The 19,592-nt window shown below is 49.7% G+C and overlaps 1 protein-coding gene across 2 annotated transcripts in view; it reads right to left on the bottom strand.

Annotated features, from left to right (window-relative positions):
• Positions 1–894: 894 nt before the first annotated feature.
• pi4kaa (phosphatidylinositol 4-kinase, catalytic, alpha a) overlaps positions 895–19,592 on the bottom strand; it is a 30,780-nt gene continuing 12,082 nt past the window's right edge. The window contains exons 25-54 of one of the 2 annotated variants that reach the window (XM_086152674.1): positions 18,988–19,112; positions 18,831–18,912; positions 18,652–18,735; positions 18,114–18,203; positions 17,797–17,913; positions 15,990–16,082; positions 14,095–14,251; positions 13,893–14,020; positions 13,351–13,509; positions 13,121–13,272; positions 12,941–13,048; positions 12,641–12,861; positions 10,677–10,832; positions 8,408–8,487; positions 8,147–8,346; positions 7,982–8,069; positions 7,738–7,905; positions 7,605–7,658; positions 6,891–7,011; positions 5,920–6,049; positions 5,768–5,838; positions 5,628–5,700; positions 5,366–5,546; positions 5,171–5,275; positions 4,976–5,101; positions 4,764–4,884; positions 3,467–3,626; positions 3,239–3,328; positions 3,045–3,128; positions 895–2,953 (exon numbers count right to left, since the gene is read on the bottom strand). In XM_086152674.1, coding sequence (XP_086008800.1) covers positions 2,902–2,953; positions 3,045–3,128; positions 3,239–3,328; positions 3,467–3,626; positions 4,764–4,884; positions 4,976–5,101; positions 5,171–5,275; positions 5,366–5,546; positions 5,628–5,700; positions 5,768–5,838; positions 5,920–6,049; positions 6,891–7,011; positions 7,605–7,658; positions 7,738–7,905; positions 7,982–8,069; positions 8,147–8,346; positions 8,408–8,487; positions 10,677–10,832; positions 12,641–12,861; positions 12,941–13,048; positions 13,121–13,272; positions 13,351–13,509; positions 13,893–14,020; positions 14,095–14,251; positions 15,990–16,082; positions 17,797–17,913; positions 18,114–18,203; positions 18,652–18,735; positions 18,831–18,912; positions 18,988–19,112 — 3,576 coding nt within the window. In that variant the 3' untranslated portion in view covers positions 895–2,901. The remainder of the gene's footprint in view (positions 2,954–3,044; positions 3,129–3,238; positions 3,329–3,466; positions 3,627–4,763; positions 4,885–4,975; positions 5,102–5,170; positions 5,276–5,365; positions 5,547–5,627; positions 5,701–5,767; positions 5,839–5,919; positions 6,050–6,890; positions 7,012–7,604; positions 7,659–7,737; positions 7,906–7,981; positions 8,070–8,146; positions 8,347–8,407; positions 8,488–10,676; positions 10,833–12,640; positions 12,862–12,940; positions 13,049–13,120; positions 13,273–13,350; positions 13,510–13,892; positions 14,021–14,094; positions 14,252–15,989; positions 16,083–17,796; positions 17,914–18,113; positions 18,204–18,651; positions 18,736–18,830; positions 18,913–18,987; positions 19,113–19,592) is intronic. The other variant, XM_086152675.1, reaches the window with a different exon arrangement.

Below are 19,592 nucleotides of genomic sequence, written 5' to 3'. Positions count from 1 at the left end.
AGCAAGAGTGAATGACAGGAACTCGGGTGGAGCGGTGAGGCTACAGGGAGTGGAGATCAAGAAGCTGGAGGATCTCAGGTACTTAGGGTCAACAGTCCAGAGCGTAGGAGAGTGTGGAAAAGAGGTGAAGAGACGGTCCAAGCAGGTTGGAATGGGTGGAGAAAAGTGTCAGGGGTACCAAGAGATAGAAGAACATCAGCCAGAATAAAAGGAAAGGTGTACAAGACAGTGGTGAGACCAGCGATGATGTTTGGACTAGAAACTGTTCCAATGACCAAAAGACAGCAGGCAGAACTAGAGGTTGCAGAGATGAAGATGTTGAGGTTCTCTTTGGGAGTGACCAGGATGGAGAGGATCAGGAATGAGTCCATCAGAGGAACAGCACATGTTAGATGTTTTGGAGAGAAGGTCAGAGATGGTTGGGTCATGGACAGAGGAGGGAGTGTGAAGATATTGGTAGACGGATGTTGGAATTGGAGGTCTAGAGGAAGAACGAAGAGAAGATGGATGGATATGAAGGTAGTTGGCGTGAGAGAGAACAGGGTTAGATGGAGAAGGTGGATTCACTGTGGCGACCCCTGAAAGGAGAAGACCAAAGGAGAAGAAAAAAACCCGCACTTTTACAGTGTCCTTCTGAAACCCTGCCGGCAGAATGGAAATGAAAATTTCAGAAGTCTTTTGCTGAAACTCTTTTGCTGAAAAAATGATGATAAGAGTGAAATAAAGTGACGTATATCTTTAGACAGGGTGGTTTTTTAACGTCTAAGGGCATCAGGGGTTGAATTATTGCATGAAAATTAAGTTTTTGAATGAAATACTGCAATAATTTTCTAAATCCAGCGAGGCGTGTGGAGAGGAGGCCACGGCTGGGAAAGAACATGGACAGACGCAGGATAAGAACTGGGAGCGGACCTTTATTTTCAAAGTCTCGCGTTCGTCTCGGAACAAAATCGGGACAAAACAACAATGAAAAGGTCACGTCTGATGTGGTATGATTTGTAAACACACACACACACACACACACACACTTGGTGCAGACACACTGATATAATATAATCCAACATGATAACAACGACAGCATCTGGGATGAAGATTTGCACCGGTGAACTAAAGGGTGTCGTTAAAGGTGTAATAACACTTTCATCGGTGAAAACGCACACACACACACACACGCACACACACACACACATGGAGGGGGGGCCTGATGGACAGATTATAGCGACCCTCCACCTGTGAACACAACACACACACACACACACACCACGACAGCCTCGAGACAGAAATATATTGAATATATTGCATATGGTTGCCACGGTAACCAGGGAGGGAAGGATGGCTTTATTAAAAGGAGGGAATGTGGAGACGCCGGGGGTTTGAAGAGACGATTCCCTATCCAGTTTTCCTTTCAGAACAAATGTTTCGCCAAGTCCGCGCACGTTTCCTGCTCATTTATCCGCCGCCTCCGTCCGTGTTTCAAACCCAGATGCCGAGCGATGATGTGTACGATTCTAGAATTCCCTGTCAATCTACTGGCTTAGAAAACAACGGACTGGCCATAAAACCAAGTGAAAAAATGGAGTTCATCTTATACATTATTGGATCCTCAACGTCAATGCAGCTAATCTGATGTGTTCTCATGTAAACGTGTGTGTGTGTGTGTGTGTGTGTGTGTTTCCTGCAACTTGAACATTCCTCTGTCATGATTTGAGCAGCTGTTCCATCCTCCTCTTTGTTGACACTCGCGCTTCTTTCCTGCTACTTAGTGTCAAAAACCTTGTTGTCGCGCAGCCGGGAGTTTCAACGGGATTACACACACACACACACACACACACACACACACACACACACACACACACACACACACACACACACACAAGACGCCTCCCATCCAACACCATGAAAGAATATGGGTCTGAACATTGTCCCTTGCTGATTATCCGGTAACTGGTTGGAGAATCCTTCGTTGTATTTGTTCAATTCTAAAAGAACATTATTGCTATTTTTCCCTTCTTATTTTTCAAAGAAGCGAACGACAGATGAAGTCATTACAACACTGTTGAACAAACCAAAGGAGAAGTAACGATGGCGAACAGACGGAGGGGTGATGCGTCTCCTCGCCGGCGTCTGATAAGGTGGACGCCGCGCGACGGGCCAGAAACCACGGATCCATCTGACGCACTTCCAGATGATCCAAAACCACCCGTAAAAATCTTCCTCAAAGTCCGATCGGCTTCTTTTCCCGACCGACGTTTGAATTTCCATCCACTTGGTCTAGCGTGCCATAATTGGGAATCGGGGTCGATATCTGGAAAGAAATACCGCCGTCTCCCACGCCATCCGTCATTCCGAAAGTTTCGAAACGTCGCGAATCGAGCGATCTGAGAGGTGGATAACGTCGGGAGGCGCCAGACCGGCGGGGACGCCGCCGCTCGTAAAGTGCATCCAAGTGAGGAAAACGGTAACCGCGACGGTGAGCGGCGTCGCCCAGACAAAATACTTAAAGGGAAATTCAAGACATCCGTTTTGGTAAAACACACACACACACACACACACACGCTGGAATGCCTCTCGTCACGTTTTTTTTTCCCCGGCCGTTTAGAAAGCCGAAATCCGGAAACGTACGACTGCTTTGTGTTTCCGAAAGGTTCCCGGAGGTGGTTTTCCGGCGGCGGGGGTTCGGAGGGGCGTGAAACCGTAAGAAATAAGTAAAATAGCCCACCGGCGTTGGTCCGGAGGACTTCGGCCAGGCCGGAGTCACCCGGAGGAGCGGGACGATGGGCGAGCAAATCTGTGATGCATATTGGAAAACCCCAAGGAGGGAAGGGGCTCCTACGCTTCGACTCCTTTGGAGCTTCCATGGAAAATTCCTCCGCCGGCTGGTCGGCCTGGACTCGCGGGTCCTCAGTAGGGAATCTGGTTCTGGTAGTACTGCAGCATGTCGTAGGTTTTGCTCCTGTCGGCGGGGCGTCCAAAAAGGGAGAGACAGTTTAGGGTAAAGCCGGTTTCCTCGCGGGCCGTCGACGGGAGGAGCGCCCTTGTCGTACCTGCTGCTGAGGAAACAGCTCTGGATGATTTTGATGATGAACGCTGCCGCTTCCTTCTCGCTCATCTGGGGATTGAAGCGCCCCCTGAACGGGATCAAAGATCCGTGAGACGGGAGCAGGGGTCACCCCGGATCACAACAGCTGCTACTCTTTGGGGGCGGTGACAAAAAGGGGACTTGGCAAACGCCGCTTACTTGAGGAGTTTAATGGTTTGTCCTCTGAAACAGGGGAGTCCGGTGTCCAGCATGAGGGTAACCAAGGACACCACGGCGTCCATGTAGGGTCTGGAGAGAATTTAGACAAGCGTCAGACCCCCAGTAACTGGAAGGAACTCGCAGACGCGAAGCTGTGGCATCTCAGAGAAGTCCAAAATAATGGCCGTTGACAAAATCAAACTTGAGACGCGGTTCGAGTAGACTCACCGGACGGCCAGATACCCTCTGACGCACATCTCCATGAACCACTTGAAGGGCGTGGCCTCCATCTTGCCTCCCATGATCATCACCATCTCGTCCGTCAGCTTGATGTCTGGCTCCCAGCCCAGGTTCCCGCCGGGGGAGCTTTCGAACATGAAGCCAAAGTCTGGAGGGGAGAGAATCATCCTGAGGTGACCCCTAGCCTGGTATCTATGTGGAAGAGGTGGCCCTTGATATAAACCTATGTGGATAAGGTACAAATGATCTCCAGCTCTGCTTCCTGTCTCCCCCTCAAAGCTACTGTCCCTAAACTATACAGCGTTGCTGGTCTCGTCACCGTCTTCTCCACCTGTCCTTCCCTTCTGGCTGATACTCTTGGTTGAACCCTCATTCCTCTCCTTTCCAGAGCATACCTCCACCTCTCTAGACGTTCCTCAACCTGTTCTCTGCGCTCACTACAAATCACAATGTCATTTGCAAACATCATGGTCCATGGAGATTCCTGTCTCACCTCATCTGTCAGCCTGTCCATCACCGCTGCAAACAAGAGGGGGCTCAGAGCTGATCCCTGATGGAGTCCCACCTCCACCTTGAACTTTTCCATCACTCCTACAGCACACCTCAACTCTGTCACACAGCGAGCATACATGTCTTGCACCAGTCTAACATACTTCTCTGCCACTCCAGACTTCCAAATACGAAGCCTTGATTTCCTCTCTCGGCTCCCTCATAGGCTTTTTCTAGGTCAACAAAGGCTCAATGCGGCTCCCTCAGACCTTCTCTGTTCTTGTCTATTAGCATGTGTGTCAAACACTGCTGCTCACACATGTTGACTTCTGCTCTCGGTCTAGTTTCCACTACTCTTTCCTATAACTCCGTTGTATGGCTCTGCCACTTTATTCCTCTGTAGTTACCACAGTCCTGCACATCTCCCCCAGGAGGTACATATGATATGGTAGGCACAGGCAGGGATGAGGTGGCGCCTGATAAGATACCTATGCGAATGAGGTGGCCCTTTACATCACACCTATGTGGATGAGTTTGACCCCTGGTATGGCACCTATGTGGACAAGGTGGCCCTTGACATGGTATTTGTAGTATGTGGACAAGGTGGCCCTCGATATTTATCAAGGGTATGTGGATGATTTGGCCCCTAGAATCATAACTGCGTGGATGACGTGGCCCTTGCTATCGTACCCATGTGGCGAAGAGGTCCTGCAATATTGTACCGTACCTATGTGGATGAGGTGGCCCTTGCTATCCTACCCATGTGGTGAAGAGGTCCTGCAATATTGTACCGTACCTATGTGGATGAGGTGGCCCTTGCTGTCCAGCATGATGTTGCCGTTGTGGCGGTCCTTGATCTGCAGTAGGAAGAGCAGTAGGCTGTAGGCGGCCATGCTGCGGATGAAGTTGTACCGAGCCTGCGGAAACATTATGAGACCCCGCCGGGTTTGACACATCATGACACCAAGAGGGGAAACATGTTGACCAGATCAGCCACAAAGGGCGCACCTTCTGGAAGGCCAGGGTGGATTCGTCGCCGTATTGGTTGCGGAAGTAGTCGTACATCCCGAAGTCCGTCTGCCTGCCCAGCTGGTCTCGGGACTTGCAGTCGGGGATGCACTCGATCACGCCGCACTGGGGAAACCGAGCAGGTTGATCTACCGACAACCTCTACGGCGGACACCCTTCGGAAGTCTAACTCACCCCGGGCGCGGTGGCCACCACCCTGTAGGGGAAGACGAACAGGTCCAAACCCACCAGCTGGAAGATGTTCTTGAAGAGCCCGATGATCTGCAGAGCCAGCATGTCCTGACGGGGCGGAGCCAACGATACCTTCCGGTTCATTCCCCAGATCTTTTCATCCCGAACGTAATCTTGGCGCCGGTCGGCCGGTCTCACCTGTCTGCAGTCGTCGCCCACTTTAAAGATGGCCGCCTGCCAGCACACCCTGCGCGAGCCGTCGGCGTTCTCCTCGCCGTCCTCCACCGAGTCCGAAGGGCAGCGAAGGCCCTCCCTCTCCAGCTCGCTCACCCCGCAGCGCTTCACCTTGAACTTGGCCAGGTAGGGGGCTTTGGCGGCGCTGCCGACGACATAAGAGAGAAGCTTTATGGCTGCCGGCGGACACGGCGAGTGCTGCCCGACGGCGGAGCGCAGCCATCACCTCTGCATGGGCGTTCCGGACTTGTAGTCGATGTCTAGGACTATAGCTTCGGGGTTGCTGGGCAGGTAGCAGCCTGCGAAACCCAAGAGAAGCAGTGAGAGATGCATCGACCGGCGTCTCGACGGCAGCGCTTGCCTTACCGGGCTGGACTTTGATGTGCGACAGAGCTTTCAGGCACGCTCGTTTTCTCTCCTCGCCTTTCGGGACGGGCCTGAGAACACCGAGCGTTAGTCCGAAGGACCAAGGTCACGACCTTCTCACGCTTAGTACCTAACTTAGAGCGGGAGCTCACTTGATGATGGCGGAGACGTTGGTGATCTTGTTGAAGAAGTCAAACTCCCTCTGGTAGAAGTCTTTGGCCGGACCCGACAGGGACCCGGTGATCTCCTCCACCATCTGCTCCAGCAGCTCCCCGATGTCGGCTATGGGTCGAGGAGACCCGCATTAGAAGGTTTACTAAGTCTGTTTCCTCAAAAACGGTTCGGGGGCTTCAGCTCCATTATTATCATTCTGAAGTCGGTCAAAGACCTGACATCTAAACAGCTTCTTCTTCTCCTTCCGAGGCGCCAGGGGGAACAGCGAGGGGCTCAGTGTCTCGCTCAACAACACTTCAACACACTAGGAGGAGCCGGGAATCCTCAGGCGGCTATCTTATCCTGCTCTCACCAGCATCTTCTACACATTTCCCTTTCCGTCTTGCCTCACCCTCTCCAGTGCTCTGGACTGTTGACCCGACGCAGTTCTTGGCGCTCCACCGTCTTTATCTCCACTTCCTGCAGCCTTTCATTCCCACACATGTAGTCTGTCTTTCTTCGGCTAACCTTTGTTCTTCTCCCTTCCAGAGCATACCGCCACTTCTTTAGATGTTCCTTCACCTGTTCTCTACTCTCGCTACAGATCACAGTGTCATCTCCAAACATCATGGGCCATGGAGATTCCTGTCTCACCTCATCTGTCAGCCTGTCCACCATCACTGCAAACAAGAAGGGACTCAGAGCTGATCCCTGATGGAGTCCCAACTCCACCTTGAGCTTCTGTGTCACACTTACAGCACACCTTACCAGTGTCTCACGGCGAGCATACATGTCCTGCACCAGTCTGACATACTTCTCTGCCACCTCAGACTTCCTCAGACAATAACATAATTCCTTTCTTGGCACCCCGCTGTATGCTTTTTCTGGATCTTCGAAGGGCTAGCGGCTGCGTAGCTCACGCAAGATGCGAAGTTTGAAAACAAACAAAAACAAACGTGTTTGCGCTCACGGTCTTTCTGGTGTCCCTCCTCGTCCATAAAGATGTTGGTCTTCATGTTCCAGATGAACTGGTGGGCCAGGAGCTGAGATTTCTGCGCCGCCCACAGGATGTACTCCCTGACGTAACCCATCTGAGAGAGACAGAGTTCAGCTTCGCTGACCTGGGCTTCAAGGACAAGAGCCGCTTTCGGGCACAAAAGTACAAAAGCTTTGCTTGGTGAAGAACCCCGCCGTTAGCTAACGCTAGAGAGCCCTGGAAGACCCCTCTTTGGCGGAGCAGGCCAGAAGAGCAGAAGAGTCACTTCATTTCTTGTCGAATCTGACCATCTTGTCGCTCGAAGACAGCTGAGCAGTGATTTTTAAAATATGGTGCTTTGCGGTCCCCAAGACGAATCTGGTGATGGGTACGGCTTATGAGTTCCACCGATCACCGAGCACCGAAATCAAGCGGGCTCCTGTGGAACCAAAAAGGACCCTGCCTCGGAGTCGGAGGTAAAATGGGTCTAGGAACTTAAGGTCCCTGGTTCCTCTGCAGAATTAGTCTAGTTCCTGAAAAGGTTCAAGGAGCAGCAAAAAGTTCCCGACAGCGCCAAAGGGTCACATCCAAAAACCGGACTTGTACATTGGAAAGTGAGCGGCGACTAGTATTCAGTTAGCGGAGCCAATCGCAGCCAACATTGAGTCTAACCTAGACGGGTCACCGGTCAAATAGTGAGGCGTTTACCTTGTCGTAGCGGAGAGCTTGCACGATCTGCGGAATGTAGAACAAGATGGCGTCCTGGAGGGAGAGAAACCAAACGCTGAAGAGCAAATCTCAAGAGAACCGAAGCGGACAAAGTCCACTTTTACCGACTTACCGGAGGGAAGGAGCGCAGCACTTTGACGCCGTACTGAGCGGTGAGGGGATGCGGAGGGTACATGCTGCTGAAGTAGGACAGACCGGTGGGCGGGTCCGCCGGCGCCCAGCACAAGATGTGGCTCAGTTCGGGGGAGTCGGCATCGATGGTGTGCCACGTCACCAGGAACTACACCGGGAAACGCAGCGTTAAGCGACGCAGACACGGACCGGAGCCCGCGGTTTGGCACCGAGACGCTCTTCACCTTCACCGCCTCTGGGACGTCGCTGACCGCCCCGGGGTCCAGGCGCACCAGCCTGGTCACCTCGGCAACGATGGCGTCGTTCTTAAACCTGGCGAACCAAGAGTTTCCGCGGTTATTCCTGAACCGGGTCGCTTCGGACCGGATCCCGACAATCGAGGGGCCGACCTGGTCGGCAGCTGCATGGCCAGGTAGGGAGCGATGCTCCAGGCCAGGTTGACGTTGTCCTTCCACTGCTTCTCCGTCAGGCTGATGTATTTGGACCTCCAGTTGGTGATGCTGGTCTCCACCGACTGCTCCGTGGCGATGGCCAGCTCCTGAGTGGACAGCGGGTTGTACCACGTCGTCAACCTTTCGATCTCGCTGGCCTGCGGAGGGAGATCCGGTGAGCGGGTGGACCGACACTCCAGGAAGAACTTTACTGCTCACCAGTAGCGCGAGCAGGAGCGTCCTGCGCTTCATGTAGTATTTATGGAGCTGCGTCCCTCGGTTGCTCTTCTTGGACGTTCCTGGAAGTGGACAGATCCAGACAATGGCCACGTTTACAAATCTGAGCTCCGGTTTCAAAAAGCGCTTCACCGACGAAGACGAGAAGATGTAGACGAGGGGAGGTGCAGTGGACGGACGCTCATGTCCTGAAGGCACCTCCAAGAATCAGACGATACAAAAGAAACTGAACGGCGTTGTTTTTACCCAAGTCTTTCACTTAGAAGATAATATATCATGTCATTTCCTACGTCAGGGGTCGGCAACCCGTAACACCCAAAGAGACATTCGGACCCGGTTTCCTCGGAAAACACCGGGAGACGCTATCACTTTTTGACGTCTGAAATAAAGGCACCGCTGTATATGTTGCTTTTTATGACCTTTACACTTTGTATTAACAAGTGTGTTGCTTCTGAAATTCACAAAGTATTACGGAGAAAATTAAATCTTATTTATGTAATGAACTCATTTTGAGCTTTGGGCTTTCAGAGCGTGTAGCGGAGCCTCGACCTGAATTTTAAAAATAAATCGGGAAAAAAAATCACTGTGTCGGTAAACAATAAAAAATAAATATTTGCAAAATATCTTCATAAATATCTATTTTACCAGGTTTATGGGACTTCTGCTGCTGAACTTCTGCGCACAGCATCTGTAAATCGGGACTTTACCGGCTTCCGCCAGTGTGACGTTATTTTGAGCGGAGAAAAATAACCAATATAATTTTATTTGATATTTCAAGATCACAATAATCTTCCAACTTAGAACTAAAAGTTGAAAAAAGGAATTAACACAAATGGAATATACTTCAATTAAATATTTATCATTTATTTTCCCGAGCCGCTCGGAGCCGCAGTGTAAAGATGAAGGGTCGCCGACCCCCTGACCTATGACATCATTAATAGAATAATAATACCAATTAATTATAAATCCAACAGGGTCACCTGAGTAAATTCCCCCCTGACCCCACGGGACCGATCAATGAGGGGTTATTGGCCATTATCGGTTGTGTCAATATTCATCGGGAACCGTTTACATTTGAATCAATGTGAGCTTTTCCATTGAAGAGTTGTTAGTAACAACCAGCTTCAATACAGTTTCAGAAGTCTCTTTATTTTTAGCGTCTCCGCGTTGCACTCGGCATTAGCCTGTTTGGACAAACCTTTGCTTACGGGCGAATCGACTCACCGACTCTGAGATCTGAGATACGAGCCGGTGTTTGACATCGACACGGTCGGACGCGGCGCCCGCCACAACAACATCGACCAAGTTTAGCCATAAAGTGTAGCAAAGTAAGTTAGATTTAGCGGTAAGTTGTAGCTTCAAGCGCGTAGCCTGTAAGATAAGCTCAGCCAGCGCCACATGAAAAACATCTTCCTCCAATCGTCAAGATAAATTTATAAGTTCATTTCTTTAAATTCTCTTCGATCAGGTTATCGCTTTGTATACACTGCTTTCTGTTTATAATGTAGTTTTCTTATTAACGAGTCAAAAAAAATTGGCGTGGTATTTGGGAGACTTAACCATATGAATTCCATGTACATATAAAATTATATACTGCTCAAAAAACTAAAGGGAACACTTGAACAACACAATGTAACTCCAAGTCAATCCCACTTGTGTGAAATCATAGTGTCCACTCAGGAAGCAACACACATTCATTTGGACTTGTTTTAAGGACATTACATCAAAGTTGGATCAGCCTGGAGTTTGTTTTTACACTTTCATTTGGAGTGTGATTCCTAATCCAGACCTCCATGGGTTGATATAATTGATTTCCACTGGTCATTTTGGTGTGATTTTGTTGTCAGCACATTTAACTGTTTAAAGAGCAAAGTATTTCATAAGAATATTTCATTCATTTAGATCTAGGATGTGTTTTTTAAGTGTTCCCTTTGTTTTTTTGAGCAGTGTAGTATGACATTATATAATGATCATATAAATATTATATTTATATCATAAAAATGTATATCAAATTTCCACTTGGAAATGAATGAATATTGAATTATAATACAAATGACTTATGTTATAATAATTATATATATATATGAATATTATAATAATAATTAAATCATTTATACAATACGAAATAATATTTCTGAAATGAATAAGTAGAAAATTTGGGAAAATTCGATTTGACATGCGAGAGAATTGAGTTGCGAATTTGGTGACGGAAATGAACCTTCAAATATTCCTGTTATTTCATGAGCTTTACCTGACTTCTTGGAGGTGGTGGACACGCCGCTGGACAGAGGGTAGGTGTTGATCCAGCCCTGGCTGCTCTGCTGGGAGCGCGAGCTGGAGTCCACGCTGCCGCGGAGGTCGGCGGCGTTCATCACCGACAGGTTGTTCAGCGACGCGTCCTGATTGTCTGCACACGTGCACACGTGCACACACGGCTTCCGTGAGTGGTCGCACCTACCGGGCTCCACCGAAAGCGGACTTCCTACGGCGAGTTCGATCCGGGCGAGGGCTAAACGCGGATGCTAATCGCACTCGACCGGACAGCAAATCGATACCTTCAAGCTTGGAAGCGGTTAAATCTCGGTCATCCCTTCACCTCCACGCCAGTAGATAAGATGTTTAACGCGCACTCTTTTATCCTTTTGTTCATTTCATGTCTTCCTTGACAGTAAAGCTGACTTTGACTTCAGCTGGTTCCCTATTCGCTAACGGGTTTCTTGGATTATTTTCCAAAATACCAGGATGTAAACGTGAACGCAGTCGTTCCTAAATGCTCCTTTTTTTGTTTTTTCCTGCGACATTATGAGAATTGGGAAAATTCCTTCACGGTCCTTCTCTTACCTTCATCTTCCACCACGAGCTAGGAGATCGTTTTTTTCAGCGTGACAGTGCAGAAACATCAAGATATGACTGAGGATGAGTAGCGAGATGAGCGGCGTCGGTTAGTCGCGGGCTACGGATGGTCATGCGTTTGGAAACGGGGGCGGAGGGGGGATGGGTCGACGATGCCGGCTCGGTTCCCGCGCCGACCCGACCCGGGATCGGCGGACGGATGACAATGAGCTCGGGTCTGATCGCCGGGGGATGGAGAGGAGAGGACCTTCTGGGATGGAACGTCACTTGAAAATGTCTTTGTTTCGGGGGCGGGCGGGCGGGCGGGCGGACATGATGAGGAAGTCATGCATCGCGTTCACGCGGCTGACAAATCTGCGCCGCACCGCTTTTGACCGAGCGACGTCGGTAAGAGCGGGAGGACGGGGAGGACGGGGATAGGGTTTCCATTCAGATCTATAATTCCACTGGATTTTCAGAGTGAGCGCTGACCAGAAGAAGAGCGCTCGCGCACGTACGCCGACCATACCGTGAGTTACACGCTTCCATCACCATGCTCACGTTCAAGAGCCACGCTTTCTTTGGAAACTCATTCCTTGATGGACAGGAGTTATTTTCATCAAATTTCATCAAAGGCTTTCTAAGTGAAAACGTGAATTGAAGAAGAAGTCGATGGAAACCCTGCTAGAGACAAAGGCCCTCATTTATGAAAGACGCAAAAAATGCATTTTCACGCGTTTGCATCGCCACTTTCTTTTCAATATGATTTGCGATCGTCACAAGCGAGTAAACGCCTGGATTTCATTCTTAAAGCAGATTTGTTTGATTTGAGTTTTGAGCTGGGAAACACTCCTGTGCCCGCTCACATCCCAATCGTTCTGAATATCCTCTTACCTTTGGCAGAAAATTAAACCGCGGAGGTAAAATCCACGGGAAAGTTGCCGCGTCCCCGTGTCCGTCCGCTCGGGAACATCCGGCCGCAGAACCTTTACTAACCCTAACTTAGTTCGCCGAAGTGAACGGAACGCCGGCGATCAGATGCTACAGGGGCGCCGCAGAGCCCATGCTAGCTGCTAGCCTCTTTCTGCGGGCTTTAGGCGACGTCCGACGCTAGAAGAACCGCGATCCGTCCGAAACGTGCTCGCGAGCGACCAGGACGACGGGTGAAACCAGCTTGCATTCTCAGGCCTGATTCGGGGGATGCTTTCTACATCAGGTGGATAAATGAGGGCCATCGAAGGTGCGCGGCGGGAGGACCGATCCGGGAGGACCGATCCGGGTCTACCGGCGGCTCGGGGGGGATGGACGCGAGCGTCAGATTTGCCAGGCGTAGCAGCATGCCCCTGCCGCGGCGCAGGACGAGCTCCACCACTTTAGGCTTACTTAAGATCGATATTGGAGAAGTGCTGGACACGATAAGCGATCCAAATATCCCGGCAGAGAGCGAGCTCGGCGCCGGGGAGCCGCCAATCTCACCGGGGGGCACCAGGTGGCAGGCGGCCAGGTACTTCTTGTCCGAGAGGATGCCGGCATAGAAGCGGATCATGATGCCGATGTCCTCCCGCAGACGCTTGTCGCACTGGGTGGGGAACTTGGGCGACGTGCTGGAGACAAAACCCACGATATCCGATTTGAAACGGGAGGCGTCGCCGGGCGCGGCGTCGACCCCGGGACGGTCGCTACCTGAAGTAGTCGAAGGCGGTCGAGTAGATCTTCTCCCTGAGCACGTTCCTGACGGTGGAGTTGGTGACCACGTCAGAATGGAGCACGGCCATCCCCAGGGTCAGCAGCCTGGCGACAGAGAGGCCTTTAGACCGCAACGCCGCTCGGGTTTCCTCGGCGGGTTACGTGCGCGAGCGCCACCTGAAGCGAGGTCCGATGGCGGCGACGTGGCGGTTGAGGCTGCTCTGCGCCCCGCCCACGTTGAGGGACAGCGAGCGCTGCAACAGACCGCTGAAGATCTCCACCTGGTCGGCGCTGGAGTACTTGGCGATCTCGAACCTCTGGACTAAAAACTAGAAGGTGATGGAAGAGAGGCGTGAGGGCGGAAGGATCCGGAAGAGGGGTGAACATCGGGGGGGGGGGGTTCTGACCTCGATCCAGATCTGGTGGGGGGTGATGTCCGGGGGGCAGGGCAGGGGCTGGCTCTCCTCGGACGCCGCCAGGGGGTCGGCCTCCACCTGGGCGTCCGAGAACAAGCCCATCTTCAGCTCGACGGTCATCTGCCACGCCCCGGCCATCTCGCGCATGAACTGCCACCAAAAAAAAAAAGAAAGAATCAACCCTGGAGCCGCTGGCAGGACATTTACAAAAGGAAAAGGAAAAACTTTCCATTCATTCATTCATTCATGATCCTATCCGGTAATCCTGCATGCCTGTGATTGGCCACCAGACCGGTCCGGGCATACAAGTACGGCCCCCCTCATTCATACATCGCGGAGACATACAACTGATTACCCTCTGATTTATCTGTCATTTACGGACATACAAGCCTTCACCCTTTCATTCCCGTGTCATCTACGCACCTACAACCATCCACACATCTAGGCCATTTAGGGTCTCCGGGGAACCCCCCGCATGTTTTTGGTCTTCGGGAGGAAAGCGGAGAACCCGGAGGAAGCGCCGACCACTTTACCGGAACTTCCAGTCCGACGCGGGCGGCCAGCAGCCACTCCCAGCAGGCGATGGCCGTCTCGATGCCGTGCTCCGTGAACATCTTGAGGGGAGACCAGCAGAGGTGGTGCAGCAGCTGAGGGTCGTAGTCTGGGGGAAGACGGCGGCAGGCGGTGAACACTCGACAACGGGGCCGGTTCGGGACGGGAGGTTAAAAGCGGCACCTTTGGCGTTGATGAGCAGGGCGGCCAGCTTGAACATGGCTTCGGTGAAGGCCTCGGGCTGAGCCGAGTCCAGAGCCTCCGCCATCTGCTTGATCATCAGCCGCCCCAGGTCGGACTGGCCGCGGACCGCCTGGGCGAAGTCGATCATCCCGGACACCTGTCGGACAAGAATTAAACGCTGAAAGCTCCTCCTGGTGCCGCGAAAAAAGGTTTCAAACGGTGTTTCTTAACAATAGATTCAAAGTAAAGTAGAACCTCTGCTTGGGAACTGAAGTGAATCAATGTTGCCCACTGACATCCATGTTAATCCCATGAATCACTTCTCAGGCCCCTAAACTTTTTTAATGGGTTTATTTGTGGCCAAATGACAGGAAAGGAATTGAAGATAACCTTAATTATTCCTGCTTCTGGTGTTACATCTCTTCTTTACAGCACTTGTACGGTGTTTTCCGTCTAAATCGGCAAAAATGACGACCTCTCGCAGTGGGAGACCCTCACTGACGCTAGCTGCTAACGCTAGCTGCTAACGCTAGCTGGCTTTCATTCATCCACACTAACAATAACGTTTCTACTTCTTCTAAGACTGGAGACCTTTGCTTCATCGGTGTCTTTAGCTTATCTTTGGTCTTCAGGATGGTAAAGATGGTCGAGTTAGCCGTGTCGTCATGTTTGGTGAGATCTGTGAGTATTCAATCTGAATCTATCAGACTTCAGTTCATACATTATTAAATGTAAATTAGAGGATTATGGTGATCGTGTACATAAAAAATAATAAAAAAAAAATAATAAATTCTTATTTATTTTAGAAACATAAATTTTTTTTAGAATAATGTATCTATCAAATATCTAAATTAGAAAATGTAATATCTCATTTATTTTTCATGTCCCTTAAAATGTGAAACCATTAAAGTGGCAGCACACAATTTCAGAAGCAAAAAAAATAAAAAAAAAATAAAAATAAATAAATAAATAAATAAATCACATTCACCAGGTAAAATAAACATTTGAATAGGCTGTTTTTTTTTTTACAAATATATATTTGACATGAGTTAATGAAATAGGTGGTGTTTATTCAGGTTTTTGGTGGGCTTTTTGTTTCCCAGATGCCAGGAGGACTCAAATAGACGACCACCTTCAACCCGGCGTGTCGTTTTTTGGGGAGTTCAAAATGTTTTTGTTGCATGCAGACATAATATTTGGTTTCTCTATAATTTCATAAATGCAACAGACCATACTTTTTATTTTAATAGAGAGCAGCAAAGCAAAAAAAACAAATCAAAACAATAACAGCAGTGTTATCTTCGTTTAAGATGTCAAAAGGGTTTGGTGTTTTTTTTCATTTCACTGTGCAATATTCAGAAACTGTGCAATATTTCATCTCATCTCATAAGAGCTACGCTACAATTTTCCCTTCTATCATACTATTGTGCACTCCTGACCTCACTTGTTACTAGGACACTTTATAGTTTTATCACTTGTTTACTAAGACACTTTATAGTTTCACTGAGACACTTTATAGTTTATAGTTCATAGTTTATTTTTATTTCTAATTCTGCCTTTTCTTTTATTATTTATTACGGTTCTATTTTCTGTAACTCTGGCACAGCAATTTCCTTCGGGATTAATAGAGTTGTTCATATTCTTATTCTTATTTTTCTTGTCCATGGGAAACAGATCCCAAAGGCCCTTTGGGTGTTTAAGGTTGCCGACCTCTGGCCCGAGTTTAACCTCCACGTTATTGTGGAGGTGACCACGACCAACCCCCACAGACTTATCACAATGGGACAACGCTTTACATCTACGAGCACGTTCTCATGCACAACCATCTGTCAGGTTGAGAGAAGCGGCGGTTATTCATTTATCTTTAGCCGGGGGTCAGTGAGGGCGCCGCTTACCTCGCCGGCGTATCTGTTCCTGAGGTTGAGGGAGGCCATGAAGTTGGAGTAGTCCTTCTTCACGCAGGCCGGCCGCTCCGTCAGCTGGGTCGACTGGAGAGGGAGGGGAGACGCAGAGCATCGTCAGGTTACGTCACAGTACATGGCTAGATTTATAGTAGTACAGTCATACTTCAACACGAGTACTAGATGCGGTATTTGCTTTAAGCACAGAGGTCAGAGGGAGTCGCATTGTGCCTTTGTAGACCTCGAAAAAGGATACGACAGGGTGCCGAGAGAGGAACTACAGTGTTATATGAGGAAGTCTGGAGTGACAGAGAAGTATGTTAGACTGGTGCAGGACATGTATGCTCGCGGTGAGACAGTGGCGTGGTATGCTGTCGGTGTGACAGAGAAGTTTAAGGTGGAGGTGGGACTCCATCAGGGATCGGCTCTGAGCCCCTTCTTGTTCGCAGTGGTGATGGACAGGCTGAAGGATGAGGTTAGACAGGAATCTCCATGGACCGTGATGTTTGAAGATGACAAGTGATCTGCAGTGAGAGCAGGGAACAGGTGGAGGAACATCTAGAGAGGTGGAGGTATGCTCTGGAAAGGAAGGGAATGAAGGTTAGTCGCACCAAGGAGCCCATGTGTAGTCTTGAGGCAACAGGGAGTGGAGATAAAGATGGAGGATTTTAAGTACTTAGGGCAAGAGTCCAGAGCAACGGAGAGGAGAGGCAAAAATATGGGTTCCAACAAGTTGGAACGGGTGGAGAAAGATGTCTGGGGTACTATGCGATAGGAGACGATCAGCCAGAATGAAAGGAAAGGGGGAGGAGACGGGGAGACGAGTGATGTTGTATGCTCTAGAGAAAAAAAGACAGGAGGCAGAGATGAAGATCCTCTGTGGGAGTGACCAGGATGGATAAGATCAGGGGGGAATCTATCAGAGGAACGGCACACGTCTGAGATGGTTGGGTCATGTCCAGAGGAGGGATAGTAAATATATTGGCAGATGTATGCTCAGATGTATGCTCAGAGCTGCCAGGCAGGAGGCCTAGAGGAAGACCAAAGAGAAGATTAAGGATATGAAGGTGGTTGGTGTGAGAGAGGTGGATCCAGAGAACAGGGTCAGATGGAGGAGGTGAATTTGCTGTGGAGAAAAGCCCAGAGGAACAGAAGAAGTCGTACTCCAAAACATGCACAAAACATGTACATCGTACTTAAAGTAGAAAAGTGAAGGATGATTTACCAGTGATGTGGTTTAAAACAACATCAAATAATATTTAAAACCCACAACAGACAGGTCTCAGAATCTAAAATAGCACCCCTGCTGTTGTGTTTTCTATTTCAGAATAGATAAAAAGACGCCTTTCTGAACCGCTGGGACAGAAAGCGCCTTATTCTGGTTTGTTTTCCGACGCACCACAAGAGTTATTAAGCAAGTAGAATACTCAGGGCCCCTCCGCCACTTTTTAATACATTTGGAAGAAGAGGGAAACCAGCATTAACTGTGTTTACAAAGATGGCAGTTGTCCGTCCTCTCACAGCTTATACACTTAAATAACCATATTACTCTGGAAATGTTACGACAATTATGCTTAAAAGTACAACGCTCATGTCACCTCACCTTCTAGCCGTGAAGCGCTAGCCACTGCGCCACCCAATTTTACACTATAGACGTTTAGCTAGTTTGTTTTTGCAACATCTCCAGGTGGTCTCGGGTCAAAGTCGGGGTTTAGCCCACCGCTGGCGGAGGGACGGACTTCCTGTCGGGTCCTGGACACTGACAGGGAGAAGGTTTCTACGGCGACAAGGAGAGACCCACCCCTAAAGTCGTGCTCTGCCTGTTGTAGCCGGCGAAGTGCAGGATGCTCTCGGCGGCCATGGCCAGGCCCGTGTGCTGCGACAGCCCCGACACCCAGTTCTGCTTGTTCAGGTACTCCTGAGGGGGAAGAGGGAAAAAACAAGGGTTGACTTCAAGGTACATCTAGAACCCGGAAAACTTCATTGTGGTTTGTTGGGTTTCGTGTCCTCCTGCAGGCGGTTTTGCCTTTATGTCGCCGTCTCGCATAGATTTATCAAGAAAGTCTCGTGCCGTCATTCCTACGTACGACGCAAGATGTTTTTCCAAAATCAACCTACCTGCAGGTGGGACTTGGTGACAGACGGGGCCCACTTCATGGCCTCCTTCAGGATCTCCCCACAGCGAGCGGCAAAGTCCTTCACAATGCTCTACAAACACACACACACACACACCTCTGGTGTCATTTAATAGCTATGTTTAAACCTAGCTAGCTAGCTAGCTAGCATCCATCACAGTCGCAGTCCCTGAGGCGGTCATGGATAAATTCACAGAATGTGTGGACAAATTGAGTAAAAAAAGAAACTGGACCTGGAGCCAATCATCGCTGACATCGTCACCTGTCAATCACAGGTCCTCAAAGAAGGATCCGGACGCAGCTTACGAGTCCCGGCGATCACCGAGCTAACACGTCACATGACTTCCTTTGGAACCCGAAGAGGTTCCCGTTTCGGACGAGGAGCTAAAACGGTCCCTGGTCCAAAAAGGCGCCGTCGGAGAGGCGCGCGTCCTCCGCGAGCGACGAACGTACGCGATTTCAAAACACGAACGGATCGCTTGAGGAATTTCCCGAAATATTGCCGGAGAGGACGGATTCACCTCTCGGGCTTCGTAGGTGTCGGGGACGGTGATCCTGTACGGCGTGTCCGGGATGTCGTAGTAGGGCTGGTCCTTGTGGATGTCCTGCGAGGGGAGGCGAGGGTTTGAGTCGACGCTCGCTGGAAAAGCCGGCTTTTCCAGCGAGCGGGCGGGCGGGCGGACGGAGAGGGAGCTCTTACGGCGCAGAGCGACAGCGAGAGGGTCTGCAGGATGTCCAGCATGGTCTTCAGCACCCGGCCGCTCCACAGCAGGTGAGGGAAGCTGCCAAGACAAGACTTACGTTTCTGAATTTGATCCCTGCGTTTCTTTCTCCCGACTAAATCCCCGCGCTCTCACGTCTCGGCCAGTCCGGACAGGTATTTATCGGCGACCCTGCGGATCCTCTTGTGGATGTGGTTGAAGTTGACCAGCAGGAACTGGGCGTGGTTCTCCAGCTCCTCCTCGTGGGCTTTGGTTTTCGACTGGGGACGAAAAAAGCCGAACATCGGTCCGTAATTAGATCGGGAATGAAAAACTACATCTGGACGCCACGGATACACTTTGCGAGCCATTTGCTCAAAATCTTGAATAAAGTATTTAAAACGAGCATGATTTAATGTAATTCATCCAAAGTTAGCCTGAAATGATAACAAAACTAGCATGAACGTCCCATCGATATAAAAGAGAAAACACTCGATCGCGAGCGGCTCGAACGGGACCTTGGTTTTGTTTTTTTTCCGAGTCCTAAATGTTTTTGTTTTGTGCAGAAATGGAATTTCATTTTCTCCGAAGCAGTTAGTTAACTTCGGAGCTGCAACACACTAGAGTTCTTTTTGTAAACACATAGCATACAGGTAAAAGAAGACAACAGAGGCAGTGTTATGTTCATTGAAAAAGTAAAATATATAGATATGGAACCTCATCAAATGCAAATCAAGTTAAAATTTGCAAGCGATTTGCTC

This window comes from Fistularia commersonii, chromosome 9, assembly GCF_037954325.1.
Source record: "Fistularia commersonii isolate RoL2024-O1a breed Wild chromosome 9, RoL_Fcom_v1.0, whole genome shotgun sequence".
Classification (NCBI taxonomy): Eukaryota; Metazoa; Chordata; class Actinopteri; order Syngnathiformes; family Fistulariidae; genus Fistularia; species Fistularia commersonii.
Note: the sequence above shows the minus strand (reverse complement) of the source record. Positions and strands in the feature narration are given on the sequence as shown.